We start from the raw sequence: 17,921 nt of genomic DNA, 5'->3' as shown, positions 1-17,921 counted from the left end.
TTGAGAACAGTGCCACTGCTTGCTTACCTTCACAGCCATTTTGAAGGTTGGAGTGGGGGTGGGTGTGGAGGAGAGGTATGTCTGCACGATCCTGATGCATGCTGACTTTTGAAGCACTCTATGAACTTTAACTCTGTATAGGCGCCTCGCTTGTTCCGTGTGCTTCACAGTATCTACCGAGTAAAAGCCTCTTGTTTACAGGTGGTCTTTTTGATCACAGCTAACTCTTTCAGTTGAAGAGCAGGCAGTGAGCCTTGCATGATTCGTTACATTTAGCATAGTCAAATTGTTAAATATCTCGCAGTGAATACTTGAAGTACATTTGACCAACCAAAGTGTCCAAAAAACCAAACCCAAAATACCATATATTTAAGATAACCAGCATTAATTCATTACTTGCTCATTTATCCTCTTAGGATGCTGGCTAAACCTGCAAAGTATAACACCTGTTGCTAATTACTTGGCACTCATTGGGCACCATGTAAGACCTTTGTGATTGTAGATGCTGATTCTAGTGTTAAGTTCTTTTGCAACATAGAGTTGTTGAATTATAAGAAAATTTGGGATGCCATAACGTTACTTTCATCCACATTTTTAGAAGTCATTGTGGCATTTTTATAAACTAGCTTTGGAGAGTTGAGGTAGCAATATAATTGCTGTCCTGGCAACTTCTGCCACAGATGTAAGTAGCAAAATTTGATGCTGAAAAATGCTCAATCTAAGCTTTAACTTCTGAAATGTTCCCCATTTCTTAGGCAAAGGTAACACCTGACAATGACAAGAACAAAACTTACTCTGTACAGTATGTGCCAAAAGTTACTGGACCTCACAAGGTGAGTGAGCTGGAAGATTTTGGGTGTTCAGGATTAGTATGCAATTTTAAATGTTTATTACACTACACCCTTTAAGAGACCCTATTTACTACTGAGAATAGTTAACCAGTACATCTTTGGTTACATGTAACTTGTATTCCATTTTCTGGCAACATCCACAGTCTGGCACTAATAGAATATTCTGTCTTTCTTCTAAGACTTGAGGGGGTTGGGAGGGAGGTTCTCACTGATCCTTTCTGGATGGGTGGAACATGATTTTGTAGCCAGCAGTGCATTTAACTCCTAGCTGCTGCTGCCTGCCTCCCCTGTCCAGGTAATGTACTTGGTTAGTGCCCCAGGGCTTTACTACTCGGCTGCTGAACTCCTTTGTGGTGCAGGAGGGTTAGGGGCTGGTTCCTGGGCATAAATGGAGTGCTCTGGCTTATAGGCTTATAGCACTGGGATATGGGCATGCAATTTGATCTAGCTCTAATCAGTTGCCATGCCAATACATGTTATCACAGAAAGAAAATGGCAAAAAAGTCTCAAGACAGCTGCATTATTTCAGCTGTTCTCCTAGCATCAGTACTGCAGTGTTTTTTCATTTGTGATCTTCTGTGAGTGAGCTGGATGGAAGTTGGTGGAATGCATGCCACTTTTCCAGTGCCCTTTCATTCGCAGCACCACAGCACTCCAAGCTGGCAGGTGCCAAGTTCTTCCCTCGTTTCTTGACTGGACTCTGAGAGTGTCAACCTCCAGACTGGGGTGCAGTGAGGAAAAGATTGCCCTATGTGAAATTGAACACAGTCTTCATGACCACAGCCAAAAGTCTCTTGAACTTTTTTTTTTTTTAACATTCGATCTCTGTTAGCAAAATCTGTGCTGCATGGCTATGATCTGCTATTTTCCAGGTCTGTGATGTTCAGCTTTTTGGCCTGTGGGTGAGATAAGTGGCGCACAGCCTATCTGAGGGGTAGCATGCCAGATCCAGGGCACAGAGCCCAGGACTCCCCATGGGTCCAGGAATTTTGGTGGTAGGGGAGTGATGCCACAGCTTTCCTACTGCTGAATTTCTGGCCCCATGGTGGGTATCTGGGGTCTGAATGACAGGTCTGTGGGCTGAAAGTTGAGCACCCCGGTCTAGGTCACAATGGGACTGGCAGTGGTTTCAAACAGTAACAGTGAAATGCTGGAATTCTCTTCAGACAATGGGATTTCAACTGAACTGAGCCAGTTTCCCAATCCTTTCTAAAAAGTGGTAAACATCTGAAGTACCTTCAGTGTCAAGGGCCACCATGCAGCTGATGTGAACTTCCTCACTTCCAGTGCATAAAGGTTGCCATAAGACCATTGGGCTTAACTTCTGACCGCAAGAGTTCAAGCACTCAATATTATCACTCAGTAGTGCAGTAAACTTTTTTGCTCTGGTGATAGCCTAGACTTGCCTTAATCATAACTCCCATGGTACTGACTCTGTCCTGTCTGTCTCTAGGTTTCAGTTTTGTTTGCTGGGCAGCATATTTCAAAGAGTCCATTTGAAGTAAATGTGGACAAAGCCCAGGGAGATGCTAGCAAAGTAACAGCAAAAGGGCCAGGCTTGGAGGCAGCAGGGAACATTGCCAACAAACCCACCTACTTTGATCTCTACACAGCAGGTAAGCATGCTTAAATGAGCTATAGAGAGCTTTAAGTTGCACAACAAATGCTTTAGAATAGGGCTCTGAACTTTCCTAAGTTGTCTGGGCTGCAATATTTTTGTAGCTTTTTGTCATCTGGTATGACTTCAAACTGGTAAAAGGAGATAGCACCCACTTGTTTTACAGAAATCTGTGTTATTTGTGAGGCTGAAAAATGAAAGTTAACTTGAATTTCTGCCAGTAGTATTAGGTACTACAGAACTGAAGGAATAGTTGTAACGCTCCTAGTCAGTTGCCACCTATAAAATAGTTGGTGTAATTGGAATGAGGGAAACCAAAGATAAAGATATGCAGCAAACTGAAACTGTCATGAACTTGCTGTAGTGTGCAGAGCAGGATACCGGCTTGTCTCCTCGCCTCCTATTTTAAGTGAGGATGTGATGATACACCTGCTTTTGGTGGTGGTTGGAGACCTATTTCTATGGTTTTCTGTAAATAAGCTCCATAAATGGCTAACCTGGTATGCACTCAGCCTCATTAAAAGAACTCTTGTAGCTTAATGCTTGAAGATGTCTGGCTTGATTGAACCAGTGTGTCTTGCACGCTTTCTGAGAGAAGCCTATGAAGTTGCTAGTTTCCTTCCATAATCCCACTATTTAGCCTGGCTTCTTCCCTGCTATTACGGAATACTGTGCACGAATAAGGCAGTATGAATGCTGAACCACTAACAATAGTTGGAGCAATGTGAAATTTAAAAGAGCAGTTTGAGTATTTAGACGTTTAATATATTAACTGCTTTCTGCCTGAGGCTTTTAAATAAAAAATAAATAAATAACCCCCTAGCCCCTCCCAAAAAGCCCTATTACAGCTGTGTAGTCTAGAAGTGCCACATGACTTCCTCTCCCAATTAAAAACCAAATGGTTTGGCAGAATACTGTGCCCCTTAGACTTGTTTGGACTCACAAGGCATTAATGTTGGAAAAACACCTTAGTGGCTTGTTCATTGATACAGGATGGTAGAATAACAGATGCCTGATGTGAATAACAGGGAAACATTTAATTGGGGGGAAGGCATCATACTTAGGAAAAGGTTGTTGGTTTAACAGCTCTTAAGCCCAACCCCAAAGAAATAAAGGTTCAATGACTATAAAATGGCAGGCTGTAAACACTAAGAGGAAAGATCAGTCCTAGTTGGTCAGACTTTGCTCTGAGGAATGACTGACTTGGAAATGATGTGAACTGCTAATAAAAAGTTTGGGAGAACTGTGGATTATTTTAAACTCTGCATATAAGCCATGGAATGGGTGGAGTTGGGAGTGTGTGTGGTCACATGTACCAGTATGTTTTAAGCATGGGTACCTGTAGACACTCACGTCGCCTTGCATGGTAAAGAATTTTGGTACTATCCTGCTGGAGGAGATAGTGGGGTTTTCTCTAGTTGCTCTTGGTAATTGGATATAGCTACAATTTGTAGCTTAGCAAATGGGATTGTAAAGTGGTGCAAGGGAGTGGGGATGGGACAGGAGAGAGAATGCTGGAATTGTAACTGAAGAGGCAGGTGGGTGCAAGTAGCTGCCCAGGTCAGAAATAAACCTTGTATTAAAACCAGAAACTTCTCTCTCTCCTTCTGACTTCTGTATTTCATTCCCTACTTCACCACATGATGCTTTCTAGACACAGCAGTTTACTTGGCTGCTGTGGCTTGAAACCTTTGTGGCTGACTGCTCTGTGAGAACAGGGATTCCAAGAGGAAGGAAATTGGTCAAGTCAAAACTGAATCTTTTTTTCCAGGAAACTAACAAAGGGACTTTGCATTCAAGGCTAAGCTCACGCTGTTTGTTTACCTGCAGGTGCTGGTGTGGGGGATATTAATGCGGAAGTAGAGGATCCTCAAGGAAAAAATACACTGGAAGTTACAATTGAAGACAAAGGGAACCAAACCTATCGTTGCATCTACAAACCTACTCAAGCTGGTCCTCACTCTGTCAGAGTGACATTTGCTGGAGAGCCTATTCCAAGAAGTCCCTTTGCTGTCTTTGTTGGTGAAGGTATGTCCAGAAGGGCACTCTGATCCTTTTCTAAGTTTTAGATTTAGCTTCTGCCCACAGTCGATTTGATCACAGGATATTCATGAACACTTCTCATGCTACAGGACACTGAAGGATTTAATAATTATGTGCAGGTGAACAAATGATTCATCTTGTTCATTCATGTAGTTCAATTATACACTCTCTCTTTTTTTTTTTTTTTTTTAAGTAATATGGTGTAATGGAGCCAGAGGCTCCTTTTTTACAAAACAAAAGCAGATGCTTGGTAATTGCTGTGGGGCAAGCAAACAAGCAGGTGAGATGAGATGTAGCAGAAAACTGCTCATTAGTTCTTTAATTAGGACTATCACCTGGGAGGCAGGGAGTAATTCCCCACAGGTGATAGTGGGGAGACTTAAGATAAGGGTGTGCTTGGAAGGGGGGGCAGTAGAATGTCAAAACGGTGGTGCACAGCTGTGAGATGGATAGCACCGAGGAACCCCATTTGGGGATTAGATTTGGAGAGCTAGGCATTGAGAAGCCCATGGTTGGGTTGCTTGGATGGTCTTCACTTGCCTTAATAGACTGACAAGTTCTGCTGTTGGCTGAGGACTGCCTGACCCAGGGCTAGATGAGTTGGAAACGGAATACTTTTTTGGCCCTGACGCTGGATGCTTTTTGTTAAGGCAGGAGCCAGACCTTCAGTTTTGTTTTCTAACCTATGGTTTAGGTTTGGGACTCTTGAGGATTGGCAGGGGTCCCAATAGTACCAGAGGGGGCCCAGGACATGGAGTGAGCTTTGGCACTAAAGCAGGGTCATTGCCTAAGAGAGGATGGAGACCAGGTCAGGGGCCTGGGCAGGCGGGGCCAGAGCAGGTTATTTTCCTAGAGCAGGATAAGGATTGGGCCACAAGACCCGAGAAGGGCAAAGACCAGGGTCAGGAGGGGCAGTTGCCCAGAGTGAGGGGCACCCAAATTAGTGGGCCAGGCCTGGAGGCTTGCAGCCTGAGAAAAGGACCAAGGCCCTGACAAGGGAGTAATTGTGATATCTGAGAGGCATGGGCATGGTGTAAGGCAGGGGTGGGTAAAACGCGGGCTGGATGCAGCCTGCCAGGCCATTCTATCCGGCCTGCGGAGACCCTAAAAAATTTAGAAAATTAATATTTATTTGCCCCTGGCTGCCTGTCATGCAGCCCTTGATGGCTTGCCAAAACTCAATAAGTGGCCCTCTGCCCGAAATAATTGCCTGCCCCTGGTGTGAGGGCTGGTTGTAGCCATGTAATAAGCTCTTAAAGCAGTGCGTAGTGAAACCAGAGCTCCAGAGATCTCGCTCGGGGATCCCAAAAGCAGTTTTCTAAATACTTACTTCACGGTGTGGCAGGAAAGGAGAAGGGGAGACCTGCTTAAAAGACTGAAGGCACAATAGGGTCATGGTGGCCATGAAGGGGCGTTCTGGCCACTCATGGGTTCTTACGCTGTTACATGTGTCTTGAGCTGCTAGTCTCCTCCTTTAACTTGAAACTGCCGTCTTATTTATTTATTTTTTTTTTAGAAGAGAGAGTTTATTTTTATTTAATTATTTATTTTTATTCAGCTATTCAGGTGTTTCACTATTCTCCAGCTCTGCCTCTTAATTGACTATTTACTTTGTCTCAATTTCCTCCTTAACTGACACCTAACTCGCTTTCTGTTCCATCCTCACCTGCTCCTATGCTTTTAGATCTCTGCTCATCTCTCCTGAGCTACCCTCCATTTGTGGAATTTTGGACTTCACTGCTAGTCGCCTCATAATTGAGCGAGCTCTGTCGGTAAGAGGTGTGCAGGGTGATTTCTTCCTTCATGTTTGCTGTCTTCAAGCTTCTAGCCTGCAGCTTGTGGGGTTTTTTTGTTTTGTTTTTTTGATCCAACAGTTTCTTTTGCTTCTGTTTTCTTGGAATGAAAGTTGTGAGCAAAATATGAAGTATTGAGTAAAGTCATAACGAGATTCCTGTCTTGCAAGTCAAGTGAAATTTTGCTTAACCACAAACTAACTGCCAAACCCAATTGTGCAAGGGCTATGCGATTTCTGCCTTGACCTTGTTAATACAGATTAAGTTAGGAAGTCTGCTTCTCTGAGATAATACTAATGGATATAACTGTTCAGGGATTAGGGTAGAAATCATCTGTTTGATGTGCAAAAGGTAGGATGAACTGCTTGGTGAGTCCTCTCTGCTCCTGTTATAAGCACAATAGATGTAACAGGAAAGGGGGTGGGGATAAAATCCATGCTTACAGTAGACCACCATGAAGCCATGGTCACACCTCTATCCTTTTTTTTTTAAATCTAGATCTTTTGGAACACTCCTGGCTTGAAGACCTCCTGGTAGTTGGAATGGCATAATGTCATGCCCAAGTTATTCATAATTTTCAACTATCTTTATTTTTTGTAGAGTCTGCTTCCACTTTAACTCTGTCCAGGGCTGGGAAAAATAATTTGCATAAACATAAGGGATTAACATAAACTAAAACTGAAAAAAAACCCTACCATCCTGCTTGTCTTCCCTTATTAGGGACTATTCTCCACATGTGAAGGGTTCTAGTAGCATGGCAAGCCTTCTGTTGTTGATAGGATCCTGCAGTAAAGTAAGAGCTTAAACTTTCGTGTCTTCCAAGGAGCCTAGTGTATGGGGAAGTCACTTGTGCAAATCAGAGTGCAGTTTTTGCCCTTTTCCTCAGCCCATAGGACTTCTTGTAGGGGGTGCTTCTGCGCTGAGCCACCCACGTCACTGCACCTGACCACCTTCCAGGCTCCGAGTGCCTCCCTGGGGGCACCTCATGCCTGGCTGGCCCCCTTCCTGGAGTGCACCCGCAAGCTTGGGGTACTGCTGCCACCACCCAGAGGTGCAGACTGTTTCTAGGCCCTGTGCCCCCTGGGATACATAGGCCTTGTAGCCTTTGAGGGTACTTAACCCACTGCAAGAACTTGGGGTGCTTCCCTTAGTCTGAAGCACAAATAGTGGTCTCCCTTAGTCAGCTGGACCAAGGGGACCCCAAGGCATAATCTAGACCCTCTGCCAATAAGTCTTCCACACTAGGTACAGGGGAGAACTTTTATTGATTACAAGGAGTAGGTTTGGAGTAGGGTACAGGATAGAGCAATATCAGAAAAATACCTTGGAGCAAACAGAGTGTCTGGGTAGCCTTTAATTACACATCTGAATTACTGCAAGCTATACACCTAGTTGGATCTCAAGTTCTTACTCACAAGCATCATCCAGAGGCTGATAGAGCTTTCCTTTGGAGGCAGGCTGTTCGTAGTGTGTCCATGTGGTTTCGAGAGAGAGAGCTGCTGAGGTTCAGCTATTTTGTCTTCATCATGGCTGCCACCCCTTCCTCCTGGGCAGTCTTGGCTTTATATTGACTGTCTGACATCTACCTGATCCAATAAGGACCAGTAGATTTTGGCTGCCAGCCAACCAATTTGAAATGCATCACTGATTACTGGGCAGAGGGACAGTGGCTCTGCCTCCCTTCCCAGTCAGGAGGGCATTCCTAAGAGGATGGGGAACTAAAGCCCCCACCCTGTTACCTGCCTTCCATCACAGCCCAGTTTGATTCGCAGATGAGGAGACAATGGCAAAGAAAGAAAGGGGGGAAAAAAAGCCCTGCTTAAGAGGTTTGAGTGGAGGAGGCCCACAAGGACTCCTCCACACTTCTCACTACAATATACCCCTTCAGTGAAATTTCATATACTGCTTTTTGACCTTCATATAAAATTCAGAAAGAGATGCAAGGGAAACAAAGCTTCAGTTTTATTAATATGGTAACAAATGTTCTAATATTGCTGGAACTTGCATGGCAACAATTTGGTCCCAAACATGTGCAAGCTAGGTATCATTGCTTGGTGGCTCTTTTTTTTGGCTTTCTGTCCTTAAAAATGTGACTTGTGTAACTTGAGCCATTGCCCCAGTGTTCCAAACACTGTGGTTCAAAAGCCTCAAGGACCTATGTAATAGCTAGAACAATTCTGTGTTGGTTCACTCCAGGGGTATAGAATGGCATTAAGACTTCCCATAGTAGGAAACTAATCTTCAGTTGCCCTGAGTCAACTCTTAGTTAAATGCTGTTCCAAGCTGTCTTGGCTACATTTTATTTGTAGAATCAAAGAGTGTATTCATGTCTGAAATTCACTTGCAGCTTGCAATCCAAATGCTTGTCGTACCAGTGGTCGAGGCCTGCAACCTAAAGGAGTACGGATTAGAGAAACTGCAGACTTCAAGGTTGACACTAAAGCAGCTGGGAGTGGAGAGATCAGTGTGACCATAAAAGGACCAAGTAAGTGTGTGAAATCTTGTAGTTGTCTCTCTCTTTTGTTGTTGTTTTTGTTTGGGGTATTGTGGAGAAGAGAAAAGAGCCCAAAATGGAGTGGCACACCCAAATGTGGGTCCATCCCTGTTGTTAGTCGTCTGCATGCCAGAAAGATCTTCATTTCTAGAACATTTATGCATTCATGGGATATGAGTTACAAAACGGGTGACTAGGTGCCTTCATACATCAACATGCTTTATTTTACTTAGGCTTTGTATTGGAGTGACTTTTAGTGCTGCTGCTGCCACTGTGGTGGAAAGTATCTAGTCTTCCACGAAACATCTCTCTTGACACCTCTTAGCAGAGTTGCCACACTTCGTACTGAAGCAGAGGATCGTAGTTGCTGGCTGAGTGATATTAAGCAGATACCTTATCCTTATTTATGGCCTGGTCTCTAATAGCAAGGATTCTAAGGGAGTTTCTGATGCCTGGTGTCTATCATAAGCTCCACTTAAGTGATTGGCCTGGATAAATTTGTTTTGCTGCAGAACCAGCCTGAATGCCTAATAATAGAGACTTAAAATCTTGCTAATTAAGTGCTTGAGAATTTGAAGTCCTCAGTTCTCCAGTCATCTGTTGCAGTGACTCATTAGACATTGGTTCACGTACCATCTTAAATAGTTGATGGCTCAAGCTCACATCATGAGCTCCTGTGACAGGATGGCAGCTGTTCTGCTACCATAGAACTAGATTTTCTGTGACGTCTTTGAGAAGTACTGACACTCTAAATGCTGAGTTGTTGAAGTCCTAGATATTGCAAATGCAGTACACTTTGGATGAAGGGAAACTTTCATCTTAAGGCTCTCACTAAATTCCCCAGGATCATTCTAGTTCCTTGACTCTGTTTCCAGCTGGACCATGCATCATGCCTGGTATCTTTGCAAGCAAGTGGCTTATGGTTTTTTGTGCCTTTTTGATTTGATTTTTGTGCCCCCCATTGCAGACTTTGACTCACTTTGGTCTGTACTTGAAGTTCAACTGCTTAATTTCAGTAAATTTCTGAGCAAATCCCCTAGTTTTGGATTAGATGCATCTGGTATCCCCTTTAATGATGAGGGAAGTGATAGTTTAAGTGACTGCATGGTTTAATGTGGTTGGGGAAAAAGGTAACAGATGTACCAATATAAATTTCAGGATATTAAGCTTTTCTCGCAAGATTCTTCATCTCGAGGAAAACTAAAAGTAGGCATACCCTAAATATTTGTGGTCACAAAAATCTGACAAATGTTGAGCTTTTTTGTTTTAACATATGATATGCATCATGCTGCAGACTAAGAGAAAATAAAACATAGGGGAGCCTATTAAGTTTGGAAACTTAAAACACTTTCTCTCATCTGTTTCTTCTGGAAACATTTGCCATCTCTGCCCTTTTGAGGGCAACTGGAACTAACTTCCCCTTTTACCAGACTTTCTGGTGAAAGCATCTTTATTCTCACAAAATTAAAGTAAATACTAGAAAACACGAACTTGCCTGAGTAGCCAGAGCGCTGCCAGCTGACATCTTAAATCTAACTTTGAATTGCTTTTCCTGCAGAGGGGTTGGAGGAGCTTGTGAAACAAAAAGACTTTGTGGATGGGGTACATGCCTTTGAGTATTATCCAGCCAGCCCGGGGAAATATGTTGTCACTATTTTATGGGGTGGACACAATGTCCCCAAGAGGTGAGTTGGAAAATTTCTTTTTAATCCTTCAATATCATGCAAGCAAATACCAAAAAAACCCCCAAACAAAACAACAAAAACCTACTGTGGTCAAGCTTGTCTTCCAAGAAGCTCTAGCAAGAAGTATTTTGCAAATAAATAGTTGCTTGGATTTGTAGGGTTATTTTTATTCCAGAGACAACAGAGCTTGCACTGTAAAGATATTCAAAGGTGATTAGATTTTTGTAGAGGCCTATGCAGATTTTCAGTACTCAGGTTTGCATTAAACCAGGGGCGGGCAATTATTTTGGGCAAAGGGCCGCTTACTGAGTTTTGGCGAGCCATTGAGGGCTGCATGACAGGCAGCCTAGGGCAGATAAATATGAATTTTCTAAATTTTTTAGGGGCCCCGCAGGCCAGATAGAATGGCATGGCAGGCCGCGTCCAGCCCCGGGGCCACATGTTGCCCACCCCTGCATTAAACTCATGGGCTGTCCAAAGCAACTTTGTTTGTTTGTTTTACTGCAAGCTATCTGTAGGATTTTGGCCAGACAAGCCCTCAGTGTAGAGGAATCAAGCAAACAGTCTAAATATATGGCTTGCAGTATTGACCCAGTGATGGAAAAGATCTAAAATACGTTTTCCTTGCAGCTGTGGGGTGGGTGGTGGGGGGAAGGTTTGGATTTATCTTTTGCATTTTTCTAATTATGAGCTTTGTCCTGCCTGTCTTCTAGCCCCTTTGAAGTTCAAGTAGGTCCTGAAGCAGGTCCTCAGAAAGTAAGAGCCTGGGGACCAGGACTTCATGAAGGGATTGTTGGTAAATCTGCTGATTTTGTGGTAGAATCCATTGGCACAGAAGTTGGCTCTCTTGGTAAGTTGTACTGGTCATCTTGGCAAAGGTGGTTTTAAATGCAGGTTAACTGCCCAATAATTGGTCTAAAATGGTAACAGTGAGGTCTCTTGGTCACTGCTAGCTAACTACTAGCTGTGAATACATCTGATGATTATAGTTGCAGAGGAGGAACATTTCCTATTGTCTTTAATACTTGCTGGATTTTAGGGGGACATGTCAACAATGGAGGCATTTGTGTTCTGTTGGGTAGGCATTATGCCTAGAAAGGAACAGGACCTACCAATAAGAAAGGCATCACAGAGCAGTGAGTGAGGAGAAGATGGACAAATTGTGGGAACACTTAAGAAAAGTTATGTGATTAGTGTTGAGCCTAGATTTGTGACCACTAGCTCATCTTTGGAGGCCCAGACTATATATGACTAAACAAGTGTTTCCTTTAGGCTTTGCAATTGAAGGCCCATCTCAAGCTAAAATAGAATGTGATGACAAGAATGATGGCTCATGTGATGTGAAGTACTGGCCTAAAGAGCCTGGTGAATATGCTGTTCATGTTATGTGCGATGATGAAGACATAAAAGACAGTCCTTACATGGCTTTCATCCGACCAGCTTCAGGAGACTTCAACCCAGATAAGGTAAGACGAAGGCTCTTGTACAAAATTTGAATTTTATTTGGTAGAGCTGTGGTTTTTGGAAGAGGTGGCTCCAAAGCCTACAAATTAAATTGGCTATCTGACTTGACTCCTGTATTTATTACTGTTGAAGTAGACAAAATCCTAACTTCTCTAGTCTTGTCTTGTTTTCTTTGTGAATCTTGTGCCTGGGTACTCCCAGAAGTGTAAGAAACTGCTGGGGTCCTGCTTTCTATTTTAAATTGCTTGATTTACCTTGGATGGTAAAACTTGCTTTCCTTTTTCCCCCTGCAAACTTCTTAGGTGAAGGCTTATGGTCCAGGATTGGAGAGAACTGGCTGCATTGTAAACAATCCTGCTGAGTTTACAGTTGAAACAAAGGAAGCCGGGAAAGCTCCATTGAAGATTTATGCACAGGTAAAAAGCAAAACCAGTTCTGTGGAACTTGTCACCAATAGTAAAGGACTTTCTAGCGTACACTGACACAAGTATTTACAGCAGGTTTATAGAATGGCAACATGCCCAGTACCTACTGTGCAAATCTGACTTGTCTGTCCCTTGCTGTTGAATGGCATGTTCTTTGACATAAGCTTAATTCAGAACAAGATGGCACCTCTCTTGAGTACTGAATAGCTAGCTTTGTTCAGCTTTGTTCAGTGCAAACTACAACGTGTCTCAGGTGTAGGGTTGCAACATGCCTTGCTCAGTGCTTCCTATTTCTGGCAATAAGGCTTAGTCTCTTTTGTGGGGATGTCTACATGTGGTCCCATTTGACAGAGTCTGTTAGAATCCACGTCTAGACATGAGGAAAGTTTAACAGTTCAAATATCTGGGGGGACTTGGAGTTAACTGTATAAGTCTTTTTCATTATTGCTGGTGGCCTTGTTTGTCGGCTGCCACTAGCAGAGCTGTAGCTATTGAGATAAGCTTGTTAAAGTTGCGTATTCCTTCTGTTTGCACACGATTGTCTAGTCACTGTATCTAATGTAGCTTCTCCATTTCAGGATGGTGAAGGATGTCCTATTGACATACAAATGAAGAGCAAACCGGATGGAACTTATGCCTGCTCTTACCTTCCAGTTAAACCAATCAAACATACCATTGCTGTGATCTGGGGAGGAGCCAATGTACCTAATAGCCCATTTAGGGTAAGCACAAAAGCTGTGGTACTTCTTAAGTGGAAGCAATTGGTACAACTTCTAAAATGTGCAGGCACTCAACGCTGGGCTCCACCTCCTTTATGCATGTTGATGATCACTTGTTGGTAGAACACCACCCTTCTTTAAGATTTTTTTTAAGAAGTTGTCACTTTTAGCTATCTGTTTAAAGCATCTGACTAGCTAAAAAGTGCCATACTTCTTTCAGCAAGTTAGCGTGTCTTTTTATGTTTTGTTGCTATCAGAACATTGACTAGGGACGTGTTTTTACAGGCTGTGGAAAAGCAGTAGCTAGTCTAGCATTTAAGTGTTCAGACTCTACTAGTTTGGCATGTGATTTGAGTATGGGGTAATTCCTATCTATTCCATCCAGGTCCTGATAGGCCAAGGCAGTCATCCTCAGAAAGTGAAAGTGGTCGGCCCTGGTGTTGAGAGAACTGGTCTGAAAGCCAATGAGCCTACTCACTTCACAGTTGACTGCACAGATGCAGGAGAAGGTACACATAGTCTGGCTATTTCTGCCTTTGTAGCAAAACTATTTAACTCCTTCAGATGCTCCTTCTTGTATATCTGTGATTTCCTGCACAAACAAACTTCAGCAGAGAAACCTGCTCTCTCATCCTTGATAAAAAGGGAAACAAGCAGAAGATGGGTTAAACTTTATCATATGGATTTTTATGCAGGTGCTCAATTAGCCATTATGTCTGTCCAGTGGCTTGAAGTCAAAACGACGTTCAGTTGTATAGCCAGCTGGCTGTTAAACAGTACCTTCTGAACAACTTTTTACTGCTGTCTCTTAGGTGATGTCAGCGTTGGCATTAAGTGTGATGCTCGTGTGATAAGTGACGAGGAAGAAGACATAGACTTTGACATCATACACAATGCTAATGACACATTTACAGTGAAGTACATGCCACCAGCTGCTGGGCGGTACACTATCAAAGTGCTTTTTGCAGGAGAGGTTTGTACTTTACATTTGTATTGCAGAGAGTCCCTGGAGAATGTCAGGCTTTACCTTTTTCTTCTCATCTTTTGATCTCTGGCTGAGCTCCTGCTGCTTAGTGCTTCTGAACGTGGTTGGCTTTGATGCTGGCTCAATTTATGCTGCTTGGCAGCATAAAGATAGCTGATTACAAATCATAGTTCAAATGTGCTCTGTCTAGTCACTGCTTTCAAGAGCCCTTTTGTAGGCCTGCTTGAAGAATAGCAAATCTGATCAGGGTGGGTTGTGGACTAAAACTTTAACCATGTGCTGTGCAGAGCTGGCATAGTGAAAGCATGCATTTGGGTCACTTGACCTCTGGCCTCAGCAGGTCTACTGAAGGTAATTGGTTTCCAAAATAGCTTCCCCTTCTCCTCCTTTCCCCTCTCTCTCTCTCTCTCTCTCTCTCCCTCCTCCCTCCATGCAGAAGACTTAACAGATCTCAATGCATAAGCCAGTAAGAACTAATGTTATTAAAAAAAGAAAGAAAAACTATCTAGATTTCAGGTTCTCTGCATTGTAAGTAAAAGCTTTCATTTATTTGCTTTATTTACTGGTCACTTACTTCAGTAAAAACTTTCAAACTTATACATTTGCCCAAATTCATTAAGGAAGAAGTAACTTTTATCACTCTGGACTTGGGAACTGATGGCACTTCAGTATTTTCCTATTGTACTAGCACCAAAAATGCTGCAACTTCTTCCGAAGTTGTTTTGGGTTGCCTCCTTGTCCAAGCTGAGAAACATAAGACTAAAATGGCCCCACTGCTTTTGAGCATCTAACCTTTTTGGCAGGCATGCCACAACTAACTCCACACCCTATCGGTGCTGCTCTGATCCCCGTCCCATGCCTGATCTGCTCCCTACTCTGTCTGCCACTGTTGCCTACCCCCCTCCTTAATCTTGATTTACTCAAGTTTTTTTTTTTTGGGGGGGGGGTTGCCTTGCCTCTGGACTGTGGAACAGTTGGGGTAGAAAAACATACAAACAACATGTTAGTAGTTTACTGAGTAAAGCTGGGGGGCCATCTTGGAGATGATTCACAGAAACTTGTATAGCAGACTAAAGCTTCCAATGAAGTAGAGTTATTTTTGTCCAGTCACTTTTTTCTGTTCTCTTTGAACAGAAATATTGCTGCTAGAAGGCAGGTACCTTTTACCTTCAGAGCTACCCATTTCAAAAACTGCTGAAATGTTATAATATAACATTTTTGTATACCAGGAAATTCCTGCCAGTCCTTTCAGAGTTAAAGTGGATCCATCACATGACGCCAGCAAGGTGAAAGCTGAAGGACCTGGACTAAACAAAAGTGGTGAGATATTTTCATTTAAACACTGGTGGATGACACGAGCATGGCTCAATTATGTGAATGAGCAGTAATGAATCGATGTTAAGAATTGCGTCACAGCTTTCTCCAGATGGGGTTCTGGGATGGGATCATGTTATACCCAAATCTAAGTTAGTGTTTGAAACCAGTTTTAAATTCAGCTTGATTCTACTTAACAATGAAGACAGCACTTGTAACCTCTTGCTTGATCATTATGGGCTATATAAATTTATACATAATATTTGGTCTATACTAGCTATACTTGGAGTTTCAGCACCTGCAACATGTTAAATCTCTTCCCCTTAAGGTGTGGAAAATGGCAAACCAACACACTTCACAGTATTCACTAAGGGTGCTGGGAAAGCACCACTGGATGTGCAGTTCAGCGGACCTGTGCCAGGAGAGGCTGTGATGGACATGGATGTCATTGACAACTATGATTATTCTCATACCGTCAAGTATACCCCAATACAGCAGGTAGGCCTGCCGTTCTCAAAGGAAAGTGGTGCACCTGCAGTACAAGTATCTATATGTAAATGAATTGGTTGCTTGAGTTCCCTAATTTTGCTAAGAAGCAAAACCATCATTAACATAAAACTGTAAATATGATCATGTTTGGCACTTTCTGTCCAATTAGCATATTGCTATAAAAAGTTTGTAGAACAGTTATGGTTGAAGAAATGGGTGATTAGAAATATGTTGCCAATAGTTATCTTGATTTCTGGAAATTATTTGGTTACCAAAACCATTCCACTTGGATCATGCTGTAATAGCAAACTGATGCTTCCAGAAGATAGCAAATCAGAATAAGAAATGGAAATGGGCCATTTGCTTATTACCTGCATTCATACAAAATCTGATATGATCTTACATACTGCACTTCAGAAAGTGAAACTTCCCTGCAGTCAAATGAGCTCCAATTTTTTGTACAGGTCAAGTTCTAGCTAAGTACACTCAGCTCAAGGGAGAGCGTGGATTTCATGCTGCTATAACTCTTAAGCTATCTTGTTTTAAGCTTAACTAGTTGATTATCAGCCCCAAAGACGTTTCAAATTTAGATCCATTTGGCATGATGGCATGCAGTTTCAAGTTTTGGCCCTAGAAGAAAACAGTTCTTGTCACAATTCACTAGACTGGTAGTGGATTCTACATTTTTGGCTTCATTTGCTTTTTTCGTGGTGTAACTGGCTGCAAATTTTATATCTGTCTGTCCTTCTGGTGTGCTTGTACAAAAAGAACTCTGTTCGTAAACACTGTGTGCAAGTTTGCATCCTGAAGCAAAGGGTAATAGGATGAGAGAGAACAGAACAGTAATGACTGACTGAGAGATGTAGGTTAAATAATTGCTGTGGGATTCCTGGTTACACTTGGCTTACACTACCTCTTGCAGTCATGGCTAATTGTAATGCTGAGTTCCATAAGCATAACTGAATGGTTTGGCAAACGAGTTGTGGTGGTAAGAAGCTCTCATGCTGGTATAAAATAACTTTCATAGAATCATAGAAAATTGGGTTTGGAAGGGACCTCAGGAGGTCCATCTAGTCCAGCATTTCTCAACCTGTGGGTTGTGACCCAAAAGCAGTTTGCAGCAATATATGGAAGAGTTGTGAACAAAACTTTTAAAAAATGGTTCAACAAACTTTAAAAATGGATTCTCCTTTAAAAGAGAAAAACCTGGGAAACCACAGGTTTCCCCTTGCAGGCTGCCAGAGCTCCCGCTTGCAAGGGCCTGTTTGGGGCTGGGGGGAGTGGGAGGAGGGCAGTCAGGCAGGGGGTGCCATGTGCATATGCATGTACACATGCACGTGACAGCCAGGCAGTGTGGAGAGCAGCTCCCTGCAAGTAAGTCTATGCAGGGGAGGGAGGAGCATAGATGACATGTCAGGAGGATGGGGGGTGGGGCGCACAGGTGACACTGTCTGCCACCCCACCTCCTCTCTGGGGTAGAGCTGTGGTCTGAGGGGAGTGGCAGCAGCAGCTGCCAGGCCATGGTGGCAGGGCAGAGCCACAACCTGATGTATGAGTGGCTGGTGGTGGGAGAAGGTGAGGGTAGCATGTCTCCCTGCCACACGCACACTACTGGCAGTGTGGCTAGTGCGGGGGTTCTGGTGGCAGTGACAGCAATGAGTCTCGCTGCCCTGCTTTGCCCTCCCATGTTGAGTCCTGCCCACTGGGCTGTGGAGGTAGATCCTGTCCTTGCTGGTCTGGCCAGGCTGCAGCTCTGTGCCTGCTGTGGGTGCACAAATCTGGGGGGGCAAATGTGTTGTCCATCATCCCCCCCACTAGGAGACAGGACCTGGGGGCAGCAAGTCAGGAGGGTCACCACCAGGTCTGGGGTTGGTGGCTGCATTGGAAGTGAGGGGCACTGGCACTTTAAACTATTTACTGGGTTGGGATTGGCCATCAGTGTTCACAAATGGATCCTGGTACAAAACAAGCTGAGAACCACTGATCCTAGTCTAACCTCTAGCTTTGATTAACTATAAAATTGATGTTCCCTTCTGTACAA

The 17,921-nt window shown here is 43.3% G+C and overlaps 1 protein-coding gene across 4 annotated transcripts in view; it reads left to right on the top strand.

Moving 5' to 3' along the window:
- Positions 1 to 17,921, top strand: part of FLNB (filamin B) — a 134,801-nt gene that overhangs the window by 71,492 nt on the left and 45,388 nt on the right. For all 4 annotated transcript variants that reach the window (XM_006272199.4, XM_006272201.4, XM_006272200.4 and 1 more), the window contains exons 7-19: positions 756 to 833; positions 2,305 to 2,467; positions 4,300 to 4,497; positions 8,653 to 8,790; positions 10,358 to 10,484; positions 11,198 to 11,334; positions 11,757 to 11,950; positions 12,251 to 12,364; positions 12,952 to 13,095; positions 13,478 to 13,601; positions 13,905 to 14,065; positions 15,307 to 15,397; positions 15,720 to 15,889. In XM_006272199.4, the coding sequence (XP_006272261.2) occupies positions 756 to 833; positions 2,305 to 2,467; positions 4,300 to 4,497; positions 8,653 to 8,790; positions 10,358 to 10,484; positions 11,198 to 11,334; positions 11,757 to 11,950; positions 12,251 to 12,364; positions 12,952 to 13,095; positions 13,478 to 13,601; positions 13,905 to 14,065; positions 15,307 to 15,397; positions 15,720 to 15,889 (1,839 nt within the window). The remainder of the gene's footprint in view (positions 1 to 755; positions 834 to 2,304; positions 2,468 to 4,299; positions 4,498 to 8,652; positions 8,791 to 10,357; positions 10,485 to 11,197; positions 11,335 to 11,756; positions 11,951 to 12,250; positions 12,365 to 12,951; positions 13,096 to 13,477; positions 13,602 to 13,904; positions 14,066 to 15,306; positions 15,398 to 15,719; positions 15,890 to 17,921) is intronic.

The sequence above is a fragment of the Alligator mississippiensis genome, chromosome 12 (assembly GCF_030867095.1).
Source record: "Alligator mississippiensis isolate rAllMis1 chromosome 12, rAllMis1, whole genome shotgun sequence".
Taxonomy (NCBI): Eukaryota; Metazoa; Chordata; order Crocodylia; family Alligatoridae; genus Alligator; species Alligator mississippiensis.
The sequence above is the reverse complement of the archived record's forward strand: the minus strand, read 5'-3'. Positions and strand labels throughout refer to the sequence as shown.